This window comes from Nansenia antarctica (genome assembly GCF_963989245.1).
Source record: "Nansenia antarctica genome assembly, chromosome: 1".
NCBI lineage: Eukaryota > Metazoa > Chordata > Actinopteri > Argentiniformes > Microstomatidae > Nansenia > Nansenia antarctica.
This window is the reverse complement of record NC_137674.1, coordinates 91,834,292-91,851,150: the sequence shown is the minus strand read 5'-3', so window position 1 is coordinate 91,851,150 and position 16,859 is coordinate 91,834,292. Positions and strand designations below refer to the sequence as shown.

The window sequence follows — 16,859 nt, the reverse complement described above, 5'->3', positions numbered from 1 at the left end:
TTTTTATACATACGCCCCTATTTCAGGGCCTATTTTCTTTTGGATTTGTCCAAATAAAACATTTATGTTTCGTATTTGGTCCCCCCAAAAAATGGGTTGGGGTTTTGATAGCGCTAAACCGCGGTTTACGGTTTTACCGTGGGATTCAAAATCACATTGTTGGGCTTTGATGGAGCCAATTTTAAATTATGAATTTGTGACAGCAGCTGGTGAAAGGTGGACCAAAGCCCTATCCCGAACCTGCTCGAACACTTTCCACAAGCAGTGCTGAAAAAATGCACATAAAATAAATTAAAACCATGCTAAAAATACTTGGTTCGTAATGAGACTGTCAGGACAAATTCGACTATGTATGGGAAACACTCACCCAAGTACAAAGCGCAGAGCGTGTTACAGCAGACGAGTGCTGTGAATCACGTATCCTTCTTTTGAGGAGAAGCGGTCACGTGACATGCTTATGATTGCTTCTAAATTGTTGTCATTTATTAGACAAATAAATGTTTCTGTCATTACTTTCATTTACATTTTTACATTTACATTTTTGGCATTTAGCAGACGCCTTATTCCAAAGCGACTTACAATCAATACATTTGAATACTAAGCATGTGAATCAGCAGTCCACCATTCGTTGCAGGAAGAGTACTCTAGCTCGGGCCCGGGGCCACTGATAGAAGGAAAAACATTCTCCCTATTATCGCCTTCTAGTAAAACTTTTTTTATTTTTATTATTATTTTTTTTTTTATATTACTGGAGAAACTGAGAAACAGTACAAGGGGGGCAATAGAAGTTCTTAGGGACACAGTAGAGGGGAAAGCGGGTGTCTTTAGGAGACGTAGTGGTGAGGGTCAGAAGATGTCTCAGGAGGAGCAGTTAAGATGTAACCTGAAGAGATGGGTCTTCAGTCTACGACGGAGGGTTTCAATAGTGTCTTCAACCACATTAAATTCTCAATTCACATTCGATTCTCAATTCACACCACCGAAGTGAGTGGGTGTGAATGGAGAATCGAATGTTGTCGTGCGACAATATCGCATCGCACGCCAATGCACATGGCGTGCGATATTGTCGCACGACAACATTCGAGTCCTGACACTGACATTCCTAGAAAAAGTTAGCTTATAATGGTGAACCTTTTTTTGTGAGATACACATAAGGCAATTCTAGGTCTTGGCATATTTTTGTTTAAACTATCCCAGATTCAATGGAATTGCAACCCTCTGCATGTACAGTGCACGCTTTCATCACATGTACAGCTGATTCTCAAGATCTTGCACATTACCAAGATGCTATTGAGCCCACACTATTACACTGTTTGAGCCAAGGACTATTATGGTTCTAATTTCTGCATTTCTGAGAAGCAAAGACGTGAAACAAAATGTATGTATTTATGCTGTCATCACATTCAAACAAATTAAGACAGGACTACTCTAAGGGGGTCAATGACGTGACGTGTACATTTTGTGTCTGAATGTAATATTTTCAAAAATTAACAATTAATTTATATATACATTATATTAACTAACACTATTTGCTCTCCTTTATTGAATACAGAAAGAGTTTATGGTGATTTGTTACAAATTCAGGCACTTTCAGCTCTTTAAAGGGTTGAAAAGTAATTCGGTACAACCGTCCGAACACAAATGCTACCAGCTAATGTGCCATTAAAATATCTAAAATGATATTACAACTATTATATAAACATTCTGGCATGATTTTACAAGGGTTTATAACAATATACTGCAAAATGGTTAAGGATTTTTATGTAGAAATGTTTGCTTTCCTCAAATTACTTTTGTCAAGAAAGAAATATTTCACTGATATCATTCGGAGCAACCAATTTCAAGGCACCATTTTGGATCAAATCAACTGATAATCATCATGTGACAGGATATGACATCATTAAGAACCCTGCAGCAGTCCCTCTGAGTGAGAAGAAAAGTAGCCAGCTCTCTTAAATGCTTGATAAATGCACTTTTCCGCTCCCTGTTATGAATGTCCTGAAATATCACATCATTCGGTACAACCGCTAAAACACACTGAAAGATATATTTAATATGAATTCTTATATTGCTAAGTTCAAGCTCAAGGTTCTCACATAGGTAGCTAAACATGTGCCTGTTTTAACTGTTTACTTGAAGAAAACAATTTGGTACAACCAGAAATAATCATTAGGTACAACCAGAAATCTGTTGTAATTATTATTATTTATTTTTTAAATGGTTGTACCGAATGATGACAATCTATGCTAGTCCTATTTACACATCTTTGGGTGCAAAATATAAAATATGTTATTAATGTAAAATGTGTTATGCATCATTTAAGTTAACTTTTTGCACTTCTGAAAACCTTATCCGTCATTGACCCTCAAGGATAAGGCTGCCATGATTAGTCGACTAGTCACGACGACGTCGACTACCAAAATCGTCGCCGACATATTTGGTAATCGCCGTAGTCGCATGTTTTTTTGGAGCTGAAATAAGCGTTTTTTTTTTTTTTTTTTGCCTAGCACCAGGGGAGCCCCCCCTCCCAAATTTCGTTGTTTGGTACCTGTACTATATCAATGACAATAAAGACCATTCATTTCATTCGATAAGCATTCGTTTTTCTTCCCTGAAGCTGCCACTGGCTAGCGTCTCCCAGTGTCTTTGATGTACATGCGCAGTGTCGGTCATCCGGGGCACACGTGACTTCCCCGGAAAAACAAACAGAGAAATGTCTTCCTGTCCTCGTACCTCTAAAGTGTGAGAGCATTTCAACCACAACGTTGAAAAAAAGAATGTAAAATGTAAAATTTGCAAAGCTGAACTCGCTTATCATGGCAGCACGTCTATGATGCGCGAGCATCTAAAAAGGAAGCACGTTGTGGCAGATGACGAGGAAGACGATGGCTCGTCTCGGTAAGCTAGTTAGCTTGTTATTGGCTAACGATATTGTTACGTTAAAAGCCTTCTTACATTATTTTACGTTGTCATCAAAGCGATACTTATCAAATAGCTAAAAATGTTGTCTTAACGTTACAGTGCTAAGAAGGCGCGTTCTACTATGAGATGAGTGAAGCAAAGCAAAACTTTTGTACTCTGTACAATTATTTATTTTTGTTTTTGTATTCTTTTGGTTGCCTAGTGCCTAGCCTACCTCATTTTACTCAGCAGTTTGCACCCTCTACTACTCTTTACATTACATTACATGCAAGTGATGCCAGAAATAAATCTGCAAAGTTCATTAAAATATCTATTTTTGAGTGAACAATCATTTTAATTGTCTTTATTTTTAGTTAGCACATGCCTACAACAACAACTAACAACTTCAAGCTAAATTTAGAAGCTGATTTAGAAGATGATAGCTAAATAAGAGCGATTGAGTAATTGTGCGATAAGCTGTAATTTATGATCCGATTAGTCGACTAATCGTTAAAATAATCGGTGACTAGTCGACTATGAAAATAATCGTTTGTGGCAGCCCTACTCAAGGACAAATCCAAAAGCCACAAAATAGAGCCATAACAGGTAGAAAAGGGGGGAAAATAAAAGAGAAAAGATAAAGATGGACAGAGAGTATAGACATTGAGAGAGAGACAGTTTTGCACCAGATCACTTTTGGTATTTTTACACAACCTGGCTACCTAGGCAATAATCCAAGACATAGGATCAAGGGATCCCAGCTAGCAAGCTTGTGGTGGCCCATGCATGGCCCGTTGTTGGCAGTCAGCGGCCAATCTATCTGCAAAAGCTGTCAGCATGGCTGAATCTTGCGCATGGACTTCATGATGGCCCAACAGTGACGAGCCTAAACCACAAACAGTGGTCCGTTGTCACACTGCCATCAGTTAGCACTGCAGAGTATTAATATCGGTCAAAGATATTAAAGATAGGACCACCACCGGAAGCCCACACCTGCAACCAACTCTGGCTGTTGGCTAGCCATCCTCTCTGCTCCTTTGCCACCCTCTTTCTCTTTGCTAAGTGTTCATCATCATCTTGCTCCCCTGTCAACCACTTCCTACTCCTCTGCCATCTACCCTTTCCCTTTCACAATCTTTCCACTCCTTTACCAAGCTTTAGCAAAAATTGCTGAAGAATGGGTTTTACATACCAGAGTAGTGGGTTTGATTGTCAGTCTACCATTGGCATGCAAACTGTTGGTCTACCATTGGTCTACTATTTGAACACTGACTGCTCGGTGCAATGGTTCAATTTGTAACTAAGTATTTTTTTTGTTTTATTTCTATTGGAAGGATTTAATCATTTGCAATTATATCTACGTATGATAAGGTAAAATTGAATGGTATTAATAGTCATTTGCATATATTTCCGTTAATTCCCACATAAAGTTTCCACCTCACATTTCCTACATTTCCCCAAAATGTACAACCCTACTCTCGGCCAATCACAATGTTTGTTCTGATCAAACTGTTGTATAAACTAGGGCTGGGCAAACGAAGGTAGCGAAGGAGCAATCAGGGTCGGATGTACTGTTTGCAGGTGGTAATTTCATCGGGGTCGTCGTTGTGTTGTATTTATGTCACTGCGCAGTGTTTGCAATGAGCGGCGTAACTTGTTGCATCATGCCGTACTGCGTTGCGAAATTCAATGCGAAGGCAAATGCAAAGTTCATTTCTCACACATAACGTGGACAAACTAATTTCCACTCAATTTATTAATGATTATCGAGCAAAATATTTTCATTGATGCCCACCCCTAGTATAAACTCTATTCAAATACAGCAATGGGAGAAGAAATTGTGAACACACAGTGGGCACAGGAGACCATTCCCCATTTTAACTGTCAAATGTGGACGAAGCCTCCATGAATGTAGAGTTTAAAGGCAGCGATTATCCATCCTCTGATCATTTGTATTCTATTGAGGAATAGAGAGGAGGGGATTTCCTAATTTTCCGGATCGTTCTGTAAGAAGAACATAGTATGTAGTATGTATGTATGTATGTGACAACTTAATGGCACAGGAAAAACATTTATTTATGGGCTGACCCGGTTCCTTTTTTTCATACTACAGGGGCCATAGTGGGTGAGCAACCTGCAACTGTCTTCGCCTTGTAGAAGTACCACAACAGCCTGCAGACATGGGCAGGACTTCACTTAAAGGTAAGAAGACTTGGGTATGCTTAGTGGAAACATTTGTAGAACTCCCTACTGTTCCCAACACACCATTTCTACAAAATACTACTATGTTCATAAAATAGAATTGCTTATACAATGACAACGACAAATACCGTAAGTGCTGGTGACTCATCAAGGTGTCATCTCTCAGAACCTCTCACCTCGTCATTCTGTAACACAAATTTTAGGTTTACCTTTTCTATAATCTATTATCTCTAACAAAGCTAGCTAGCTAGCTAACAAGCTAACACTTGTTTGGCTAGCGTAGTATATACACACACACACACACACTAAAATGGTGCATGAAACATACTGTACAGTATGTTGCATGTTTAGTAGGTCTGCAACACATGTATTTATTCATTATGTTTTATCTTTGACAACCTATTTCTTCCTCCCACCATTTAGCCTATTAGTTTTGTAGAATTCTAAGTATATGGGTGGCATAATTATGGTGAGCAGTTTCAGTGGTTTGATAGCTGATGCTAACAAAGGCGCTATCTACCTTACTCACAAAACAACAAATAACTGTTTGGCTATCCTAAGTAAACAACACAAAATCCTAGTAAACAACACATGTAACTCACAAAAACGTATCCAAGAACACAGCAGAAGGTCTGTCTGCAGGCGACTGTGCCATGAATAGTGAACTGATGTTGAGATCAATGTCTGAAATTCTGTTGTCTTCTTCGTCTTTGTCAGATTCGGGGTTCCCGTTATGTATATAGTCCAATATGAAGGAGTTCATTAATTGCCCTCTGTCAATATTTCTGCCGGCTTCTGAAATTCTGTAGATGGCATTAGCGAGAGCGTCAAGCATCCATTTTGTAAACTTCAATAAACAGGTCCACACACACACACATGGCTACACACACATGGCTACACACACTGCCACACTAAAGGTCTTTGCACACTGATGCATTTTTTTCGTATGTGTATTTTTAAATCCATCATCCGGAAAAAAAGCGTTACTCACATAGGGCTTACACACCGGCAGTTCCGAACGCCGGTTCGCGTTCGCGTGCCGAAACCTCCGAACGTTGGCGCTGTCTGGCGAACGAGCCACGAACGATACACTGGTATGAACGCGGGCTCGTTCGCCAGACAGCGCCAACGTTCGGAGGTTTCGGCACGCGAGGCCACAGAGTCCTTGCACACTGACCTCCGATGCGTTTCATTACAGTCTGATGCGTTTTTTTTGTTATATTGACGTTGCAACATTTTGCAATATGCACTCTACATTCTAAATGCTTGATTTAGCAAAAGGTACAAACAAGTGAGAGCAATATAACTAAAACCAAATGGTAGACTACATCAGGGGGAAGAACCCCTTTCAACTGTCCCTTGTTGTGAAGAACACAAAGTTTTGGAAATTAACCATGGCGGACAACTATATGATTCTTTTCAAACAAAAATGTTAACTTATTTTCCATGAACAAAATCGGTTGAGAAAACAAACTTTCCTCATTCTTGAGGATGATTTTGTGCTCCTGTCACTTCTCGAGAATAGAAAAAGAAACCCCTATAACCATGCTGAATTATGTACCTATATGATGCATTGTCAGTCTGTGACAGTGTGTGCACCTGCCCGGACCCTGCCTTTCTGCCTGAATTTGAGTATGATGCTATCCAAATTAATGTTATTGTTTAGTGCCGTACGCTTTTGTGGTATTATATTGTGTGAATTATCATCTGTATGTTGTTTTTCTTTCACCCGACTAACCGCTGAGATAATACTTGAGACATGTGCTTCAGTAAGCATTAATTCAACTGTCCTGCAGTTCTAATTTGACGATGTGTCCCTCTAGACCAGGGGTCGGCAACCTTAAATGTTGAAAGAGCCATATTGGACCAAAAAACAAAAAAACGGATCTGTCTGGAGCCGCAAAAAATGTAAAGCCTTATATAAGCCTTATAATGAAGGCAACACATGCTGTAAGTGTCTATATAAGGCAAGCTATATTAGCCTACTATCAAAATAGTAGGCTACAAATACATAAGCCTTAGCACATATGCATACAACCGAATGCAAACGTATTGTGCTTTACAAAAGTGAAACACTAGGATAGCGTAAAGGGGGTCTGGGGGGTTCCCCCCCAAACATTTTTTTAACAGAGTAGATGCAATTTCGTGTATTCTGGTGCCTTTTAACAAGTGGGTTGATACTTTTATCTGGCTATACTAGCCTGAGAAAAAATATGGATAAGTTTGTAATTTCATCCGGAGGAAGTGAGCAAACCAAGAGATCGTCAGCCAAAAAATAGACAAATCGACAGACTGTAGACTCCAGTACCAAATGAAAACTAGCCTCCCTCGTCCTCTTTTCACTATTTTAAGTTAAACCCTCTCAGACCCACAGGAACGCCGGCGCTCCCAAATATCATACCTTCTTTAGAAGTTCATAATTCGGAAATGGTTTGAGCTAAAGACAAGCTGCTTTTTGCATTTAAAAGTAGGCAAATAGCGCTCACCGGGAACCTCCCGTTCATCGATGTGCGTCGCCGATGTCCGTATATAAATCTAGCCACAAAGTTGTAGACAATGTGGATAGTTTCTTGCTTTGCCTGCCGCAGTACTTCGTCAATCCCTGTGGATATAGGTCTACTCTTGAAAAAAACCTGTCACATCCAGTCTCATGTTGGGTCTAGTCAAAATGTACAGTATAATACTACTCATGTGCCAACATATCCGAATCCTATTGGCCCTCGGACAACATTACAGCGTAAGCAGGGAGTTGTAGTTCAAGGAGAGAGACCGCGGCAAAATCCATTTGTGGTCAAAGCCACAGGGAGCCACTGAAGATGGGCAAAAGAGCCGCATGCGGCTCCGGAGCCGCGGGTTGCCGACCCCTGCTCTAGACCATGACGAATATTTCGGATTAGGTGTGCAGTGCAAGCGTGATTGACACAACATAACTTCAAAAAAATGTACGGAAAAAACCCCACCCGACTTTGTTAACTAACTGTAGGTATTTAGTGAACGTAAAACTGTTGGTTATGATATTGAGTGGGTTCTTCATCGCTTACATTTTCGTCCTATGCCAAAAAACGGAAAACATTTTTTTTCACAACAAGACTTTCAACAACGTTTCACAATTCCCGACATGAGGACCTTTTCATCAAACAGTGTCATAAATTGATATAAATGCTACTATTTATTTTTCTGTAGCACATGATGAATAACCATGCATTTTACCATGTTATTCAGATCAGAAAGACTGCAAAAAAGAGAAACCTGGAAGGAGTTTCCCCCTTCCAGGTCCCACTACGGCAGCTGCTAAAGGTAATTATTATTTCTTCACATAAATTGTGTGATAAAAGTAACACATAAATAAAGTGTCTGAAAGCACGATTGTAGGCCTTAAAAACATTTTGGATTAGGAAGTTGCGATAACTTATCGCTTATCGCTTTTAAATGTGTTATGGGAAAAACAGGGAAAATGTCCGGTCTGCAACGTAAGCAGTATGGTAATTAGCCTATCAGTTCCCCCCCCGCCGCCCCCAACAATAGTATACTAATAGGTCTGGAACCAATAAACAATAGCCTTGCAGTCCCCGGTGAGAATCTTTCGAAGAACATCCAGGTAGTAAAGAAGCTTGAGCTAGGCGTGACGTAAAAGAGAAATTCTGACAGTCTTAAAATCTTACGTTTTTTACCTTTGTGGGGAACTATGGGGAAGTGTAAGTTCAACTGACTGGTTGGAGAAAAGCATGTTTAGTGCTTGGTTGAAACCACTGGAGGGGAATGTTTTTGACGCCTGCATGATACGCCCCCGTTCTGTACCCCATTCAGATGATACACCCCCATTCTGTACCTCATTCAGATGATACACCCCCATTCTGTACCTCACAGATGATACACCCCCATTCTGTACCTCATTCAGATGATACACCCCCATTCTGTACCTCACAGATGATACACCCCCATTCTGTACCTCACAGATGATACACCCCCATTCTGTACCTCACAGATGATACACCCCCATTCTGTACCTCACAGATGATACACCCCCATTCTGTACCTCATTCAGATGATACACCCCCATTCTGTACCTCACTCCCCAAAAGAAACTCATTACTCGCTGTAATGTCACAAAATCATGTTACAAACTCATTTGCACATGAAGGCTTTTGTTGCTTAGGTCGGCTTCCAGCACTGACAATTGCTTGCGGCTCCCAGGCAGTAGACCTGTAGCCAGTGAGCCACACACACACAGAAGTTGCAAGTTACACACCCACAGCAAGTGGTAGATGCCCAGAAACGCCCCAAACATTTTGGAAAAAGCTAGGCTAATTCAGGCAGAAGGGCAGGGCCACAGACTGCATCACAGAGAGCATTTTCTGCATAGGACTGAAGCCTGAATAAACGGGTTGATTGTGGTTAACATTAAACAGAACCAAAATATCTCAAGTCAATACCAGTCAAGCAAAATTAGACATGATAGGCAGAAAGTGTGTACTTAGAGGTCACTATCTGTATCTGTTATTCTGTTTGCTGTATGAGTGACATTTTCAAAAGAGACCCTCTTAGGAAATTGTCACTTAAGTCTATAGGCAAGACAGGTGTGTCGTTACCACAACCAACCACATCTTTGAAACCAATATAATAATTAAGACTTAATGGGGTGGGGTGTGTGCATGCGTGTGTTTGTGTACCAGCCCCTTCACGCTCTCCGCACAGGGAGAGAAAGAAAAAAAAACACCATCATCCATTCATCCTCAGACAGAGCTCCTCAGAAGTTCTGTGATGTAGCCTAGGTTAAGGACACAACTAGACAAAAGTCTTGAGTGAAATGTAATGTCAAAAGTGTATCATTGGTATTGTGGCATATTTTATCATGAAATTATCTACACTTAAACACTTTTGTTTTTGCTCCAATTTTTCACAAGAAATCAAAGACCTAAGACTTTGGGCCAATCCCAATTCACCCCTATGACCTCGTTTTCACCCCTATGGCTTGATTTGCGTGTTCACGTTGAGGGGTAGGGCTGTCCCAATTCATATTTCATCGAGCCATGGCTTCATTTCGAGGGATAACTATGACTTCGTTTCGAGCGGTTCCAGGACCAGACTAGCTTCGAAGCCATAGGGGTACGCTACCCCTTGATTCCAGGGTGCATTGCGAATCATCTACAGAAATCTTATGTCGCTCTATTCAATGCGGAAATGTCATTTTACTTTCTCTGTAATTACTTATTAATAAAGATTTAAAAAATTATGATAACCATCTTATTATCTTAGTTTAATGTCATTACAATGCATTATAGACCTTTTATTTATAACAAGCATAACCAAAAAAATCACTTTGTGTCTAACGTTACAGTAACACAACGCTGCATGACAGTCGAGCATTTCAGAGATGTACAATCATAAATCAATTATTACCTGTGGCGTTTGACAGCGGATGATGGTACACATATGTAAAGTTATCTGTCAAACGTTCGGCTGACTTGTACATGATGCGCATTTTTACCTATTTCCATGTAGCGGCACCCGCAATCTAATCTGAGCAGTTGTTATTATGTAATATTATTAATGGGTTGTACCATTCATTTAAATGCATTGTAGACCTTTTCTTTAACAAGCACAACAACAACAAAACGTTATTATGCCGATGTGCTGTGTGTCTTAACGTTACAGGCTACATGACAGTCCAGCATTTCAGAGATGTACAATCATAAATCAATTATTACCTGTGGCGTTTGACAGCGGATGATGGTACACATATGTAAAGTTATCTATCAAACGTTAGTTTAATGTCATTACAATGCATTATAGACCTTTTCTTTATAACAAGCATAACCAAAAAATCGCTGTTATGCCTGATCACTTCCATTAGACAACTAAAGCAAGACACCGGAGCACTCATATCTGCGCGTTTGTCACAGGCTGACAGTCACCCTGGTGTTCCTCTGCCCCGGCAACTGACCCATAGAAATGTGCGCGATTAACATTTCAGAGATGTACAATCATGAAATAAATTGTGGTGTTTGACAGCGGATGATGGTAGACATATTTAATGTAAAGTTATCTCTCTAAAGTTTTCTATCCACAGGCTGATATGTGCATGAAAAGGCGCGAATCCCCCCCCCCCCCGTGGTGGTATAAATTGTATTGCGGCAGTTGTTATTATGTAATATTATTGATGGATGTGACATTTTTGATGGAGGGCAGTGAGCGGGAGACTCATCAAGGACATTAGTAGTTAGCCCCGCGGTGGTGTAGCGGTCTACGCACTGGCCGCTAGTGCATGCTGCCCACCGGGGCCGGGGTTCGTATCCCGGCTCGCCAGATCCAGATAATGGCCGAGGCACACGGGAAGCGGCATATTGGCCGGCCGCTTCCGAGGGGGGGTATAGGAGTATTTCTGGACTAGGATCCGTCGCGCAACACCGCCCCCTGGGGTGCCGGAATAACAGTACTGGGCTCGAGGAGCCAGTCAGCCTAGTCTGCCTGGCGCCCTCCTCTGGGACTGCCGGCCACGGGGTCGGGCGGCGGATCCAATGCAATAGGCAGGGGATAATTGGATGCTAAGTTGGGTTAAATTGGCTACCAAATTGGGTGAAAAAGGGATAAAAAATCTGGAAAAAAAAAAAAAAAAAAAAAAAAAAGGACATGTAGTTAATTAATGCAGTGGACAGCGGCTGTTTCTCCAGCGTTCCTGTCACTTCGGATTTCGGAACGTCATAAAATTAAATATGTAAGTCATGCATTTTTCCATGTTTCCCATTGATGGTATATGACGCCGTAAATTTAACTAAAGTTCACACGCGAAGTTGTTGCACTGTTGTCCTAAATCAGTGCAGACTGGCAGGTTTCATACAGGTTAGAGCGCTGTTATTCTGTCATGGTCTGACAATGAAGCATTGTTCTTTTTTATTTGATGACTTGTTTGATCGATTGATAGCGTAAAAGTGAAGTTGTGAATGAGTCGCGAGCGTCAATGCTTTTCTACGATATTCCTGATGACGTATCAGTCTTGAAGGGTTGTCCCTCTTCCATGATTTCTCAGGTGTGTTGATAATAAACGAAAAAAGATGCTTATAGCACACGCAACAGAAATAAACACAGCTGAAGAAGGCATTGCGAGATGTGAGAATTCGCCGGCAACATAACGCGTCACCCGTACCGCGTCTATTTAAACCACTGCTGATGACGTAGACGTCGTGAAGGGCTGTCCCAATTCAAAGGGGTAGATTTCAACCCCTATGGCTTGTGGCTCTGTTCGAAGGCCTTGGCTTCGAATCGAGTCACACTCGAAAACGAGCCATAGGGGTAGAAAAGGTAATCGGGATTGGGCCTTTTTCTATGTACACAAAAGGCCTATTTCTCTCATTGTGTTGACAAATTTGTTTGAATCCACCGTGGCATATCCAGATGCTGATAAGACAGCATGATTATTGCACAGGTGTGTGGTCACAATAAAAGGCCACTCTAAAATGTGCAGTCTTATCACACAGCACAATGCCACAGATGTCACAAGTTTTGAGGGAGCGTGCAATTGGCATGCTGACTCAAGGAATGTCCACCAGAGCTGTTGACTGTTAATTGAATGTTCATTTCTCTACTATAAGCGGTCTCCAAAGATGTTTCCAATTCCAATTCTCGGAAACGCCTTTGGAGACGGCTTATCGTAGAGAAATGAAAATTCAATTCACGGGCAACAGCTCTGGTGGACATTCCTGCCATTTGCATTCTAAGACGGGAATGTTCTAGGATTAAATGTCAGGAATTGTAATAAAAAAACAACAACTGAGATTAAATGTATTTGGCTAAGGTGTATGTAAACGTTCAACTGAAATTGTACTTACTCATACGTGTTTTCATTCAGAGTCTTTCAGTTGGGAGGAGTATCTCAAGGAGTCGTCATCTACACCGGCCCCCCCAAGCTTTTTTCGACAGGTATGTAATCCATCCAGGTGTTTTTCCCTCAACATATTTTGTGAATACAAATTAGATGAGAAATGAAGGGAGTGAGAAATGATAGATTCCGTGGGAAGGACCAGTAGAAAAAACACATGGAGTGCAAGCAACAGCAGTCTAGAAAACAGTGCTACAGAGTAAAGGAGAGGAGAAAACCATTCGCTGGGAAGAGTGGAGAGACTGCTTGAAAGCTCATCTCAGTTACTATCAACAACCGTGTAGAATATCTTATATATTTTCAGAAATGAGCCAGATCTTGCTGTTGTCGCCTGTTTTTGTGTAAGTGCCAATGCCGCCCCATAAGCAGTGAAGTGAGTGATACTTTCAGTTTATCTGATGCCCATGGTCAGGTGCAGGCGAATAGAGCATGACAGGCATATTAGCGAATTGGGAATATTTATTAATTTTCCGCAGCCTTTAAACACCAATTCAGTAATTAGGACTGACAGAAACAGCGAGAGACATGCAAAAACGTAAAAAAAACAAACTAGATTATTTGCATTATTTCTTCAGATAATATACAGGGATTGTACAGAGAAGCATTTGTTCTTCTTTTGGCTGTACACTCAAAAGGTTTGGATTTGAAATCAAACAAGTACTATTAGGTTAAAGTAGAGATCTCTATTTGATGGTATTTGTGTAGACATATTGGTTTCACCATTCACAAATTCACAATAAAAAACGCTTTATACTTTATGCATAGCGCGGTAAAAAAAAAGTCTGCGTGCACGTGCATAAAACGCGCACTGGCGCTCAAAACAACGACGTAATTTCACCAAACTGTCAATCACAAAACTGTTTTGCAAGCGCGTCGCCCCGCGCCTGTTGAGAGGGTGGCAATATATATATATTTTAAAATAGCGGTTAAGTCATTAAAGCCGAGCAGGTGATTTTATATAGAAGGTGATCAAATACCAAGATATCCTACAGCTGCAGCGGAACATGCGGAACGCGCATGACACACACACACACACACAGAAAGATCATCAGCTCATCGAATATGAAGTACACGAGAGTACACATGGAACCGGGAACACGCATACAGCACTGAACAACATCCGTAGAATATAAACTTGTGACTGACAGTCACATACATACATAATCACACACACACACACACACACACACACACACACACACACACACACACACACACACACACACAATGAAAGATCATCAGCTCATCAATACGAAGTAGGCTACATGAGAGTAGACTACACGCACAAAACCGGCTAACGTTACTGTTTACACAAGTAAAATCACAGTGTGACAGTCAGATGGAGCATTCGGTAAACAACCGACAGCAAGGTAAAAAGTTAAAGAAAACCAACTCTTACCATTGATGACACCGACATGAGCCCTGCTTACCCGTACCTCCGCCGTTCTGTTCGTGATGATTTTAGAGGCAATAGATTTGTTTTGCCCCGCGCATATTGCTATGAATAGTTTGAAGCTAGCGTTAGGTGCGAGGGTGCTCGGTTAACCCATTAGCGGGAACATTATTTGTTTCACAAAATAGGCTGATTTAGTTGACCATGAACATCAGACTATATTACGAATGTTCATTTAAAATACTCGTATACTGAGCACTGGTATAAGAACATGAACCAGAGAACAGCAGTAAATGCAATAACCACAGTCGTCGCTGATGATGTTGCATTTTCGATTAGGATACGGGATTAAAGGAACGGGCGCCGGGCGAAGAGAGAGAGAGAGGAGAGTGATTTCCTGAAATCGAAATGTCCCGCGAAATTCGGACCTATCACAAAACTGTTTTGCAAGCTCGTCACCTCGCGCCGCGCGCCTGTTGAGAGCGATTCAGTCTCGATTGCAGTGGTTAATTGCAACATTGTAACATATTGTAACTTACCCTAAATCGTAACGAAATGTAGGTCTGAAAGCGGCCTAAATCTAGCTTCAATCTGCTTTTTTTCTGTTCTCCGGTCATAATAACTAATAATCGTTGCGCAGCCTGAATCAAAGTGGCCCGCCACGAATTAATGCATATAGAGGAAACACTGTAGTCCATATACTTATACTTTTATACATAGTCCCCCTATTTCAGGATAACCATACATGATGGGACAATTGGCTTGACAGTGGTTTCTGTTAAGTCAGATGTGTTCCGTCACATCATTTGTGCAGGAATAAGAGAGCTGTCTAGTATTGATTCTAGACTTTGTATTTGGGTTTATGTTAAGACATGTATAGTTGCCACTAGAACTGGCTAACTTGTCTTAATTGATGATGTAACTTCTGACAGCAAGAACAGAATATATTCTGACGTGTACAGAAACATCTTGTCTGCTCAACCCTCTATCCACTCCACTGAACTACCCCAGGCTTATTCTATCTATCTATCTAACATTCTATTTATAATCTTCTAACATACTATCTGTCATTCCAACCATATTTCTATGTAACCTTTCAACTACCTTTTTTTAAACTTCAATCTTTTGAAACTATCACGCTTTTTGTAACAAAAACGTTAACTCATTCAGTTAACCAACCAACTCTACCATTCTCAACCACTCAACCAACAACCAACCCTCTACCCACTCCACTGAACTACCCCAATCTTATCTTATCTATCTAACTAACATTCTATCCATCCAATCAACCAACTAAACCATCTCTAACTGTATCCTCTACTAAAATAAGACACTTTATTTCAACTACCTGGCGAATCTCTCTATCGTCCAAACCATCTTTAAACTTTTTCTACTACCAAAATTACAATAATACAAATTAAATTAAATATACAACTCATTTTGATTTTATTTTATTTTATTAATTCATGCTTGCACTGGAGCCAAGGCCCCACTGAAAAACTGCAGAACTTACATGACAAGAGATAATTCATACATGACAAAAAATATTAGCAGCGTACACAGCAATTTTAAGGTTAAAAATGTAAGGTTAAAAATGTCAAGGCGGCAAAGCAAGGGCAGGTAGCAGTCATGGTAGCCATGCTGTGTTTTGTGTGGGTCTAGATACTGTCATTGTACAGCCTAACTGCAGTATGAAGGGTTGAGTTTTCCAGCCTGCTGGTCTTGGCCTTTCGTTCAGCCAGCTTGTGCTGGTTCCTTAGTGTCCTGGCAGTGCAGCTGCCTCGTGTTGGAGGTAGCAGGTCGTGCAGAGGGTGTTGCTCGTCATGCATTTTCCTGACCAGCTTCACTGCAGCCTCCTCCCTCCTGGTCTGGAGTGATGGTAGGGGTTGTGAGATCTCACCAGCTCTCCTTCTGATGATTCTGCAGGCACGTGTCTGGACTCGCTCTAGCTCAGCCTGTTGTTTTTTTAGAGCAGCCCACCAAGAGCACTGAGCTGTATTCCAGACACGTTCTGATGAGAGTGGTGTAGATGGTGATGAGGTCATCCGCAGGTAGACCGTGTCTTGCCATGACCGTGAGATAGTGCAGCCGCTTGGAGGCAGTTTTTATTGCCTTCTCAATATCCACTCACCATTGCTCAACGATGGGGCGCTTGGTGGCGTAAGGCATTAAGCGTCGACCATGTAACCGCAGAGTTCCCTGGTTTGATTCTGGCCGTGGACATATCCTGCATGTCATCCCTTCTCTCTCTCACCCATCCTGACTGTCAAATCTCTACTGTCTATCAAGAAAAATATGAGTGGGACTGCCCCACTCCGGAAAATCAATAAATAAATTGCTCAACGATGCCCTCTGGTGGTTGTGAAACACCTACAATAAATGTTGTATATGCAGGAGCATTTTGAGGGAAATCTAATTACATGGTGTTTTAACATATCAGAATTCCAAGGCGTCATATTGTGTGTAGAACACTGGAGATTAACAAGG

The 16,859-nt window shown here is 41.1% G+C and overlaps 1 protein-coding gene across 1 annotated transcript in view; it reads left to right on the top strand.

Annotated features, from left to right (window-relative positions):
* LOC308160994 (sex comb on midleg-like protein 2) overlaps nt 1-16,859 on the top strand; it is a 38,115-nt gene that overhangs the window by 4,632 nt on the left and 16,624 nt on the right. The window contains exons 2-4 of the mRNA XM_080534924.1: nt 5,015-5,103; nt 8,326-8,400; nt 12,950-13,020. Of these exons, the coding sequence (XP_080391050.1) occupies nt 5,082-5,103; nt 8,326-8,400; nt 12,950-13,020 (168 nt within the window). The 5' untranslated portion in view covers nt 5,015-5,081. The remainder of the gene's footprint in view (nt 1-5,014; nt 5,104-8,325; nt 8,401-12,949; nt 13,021-16,859) is intronic.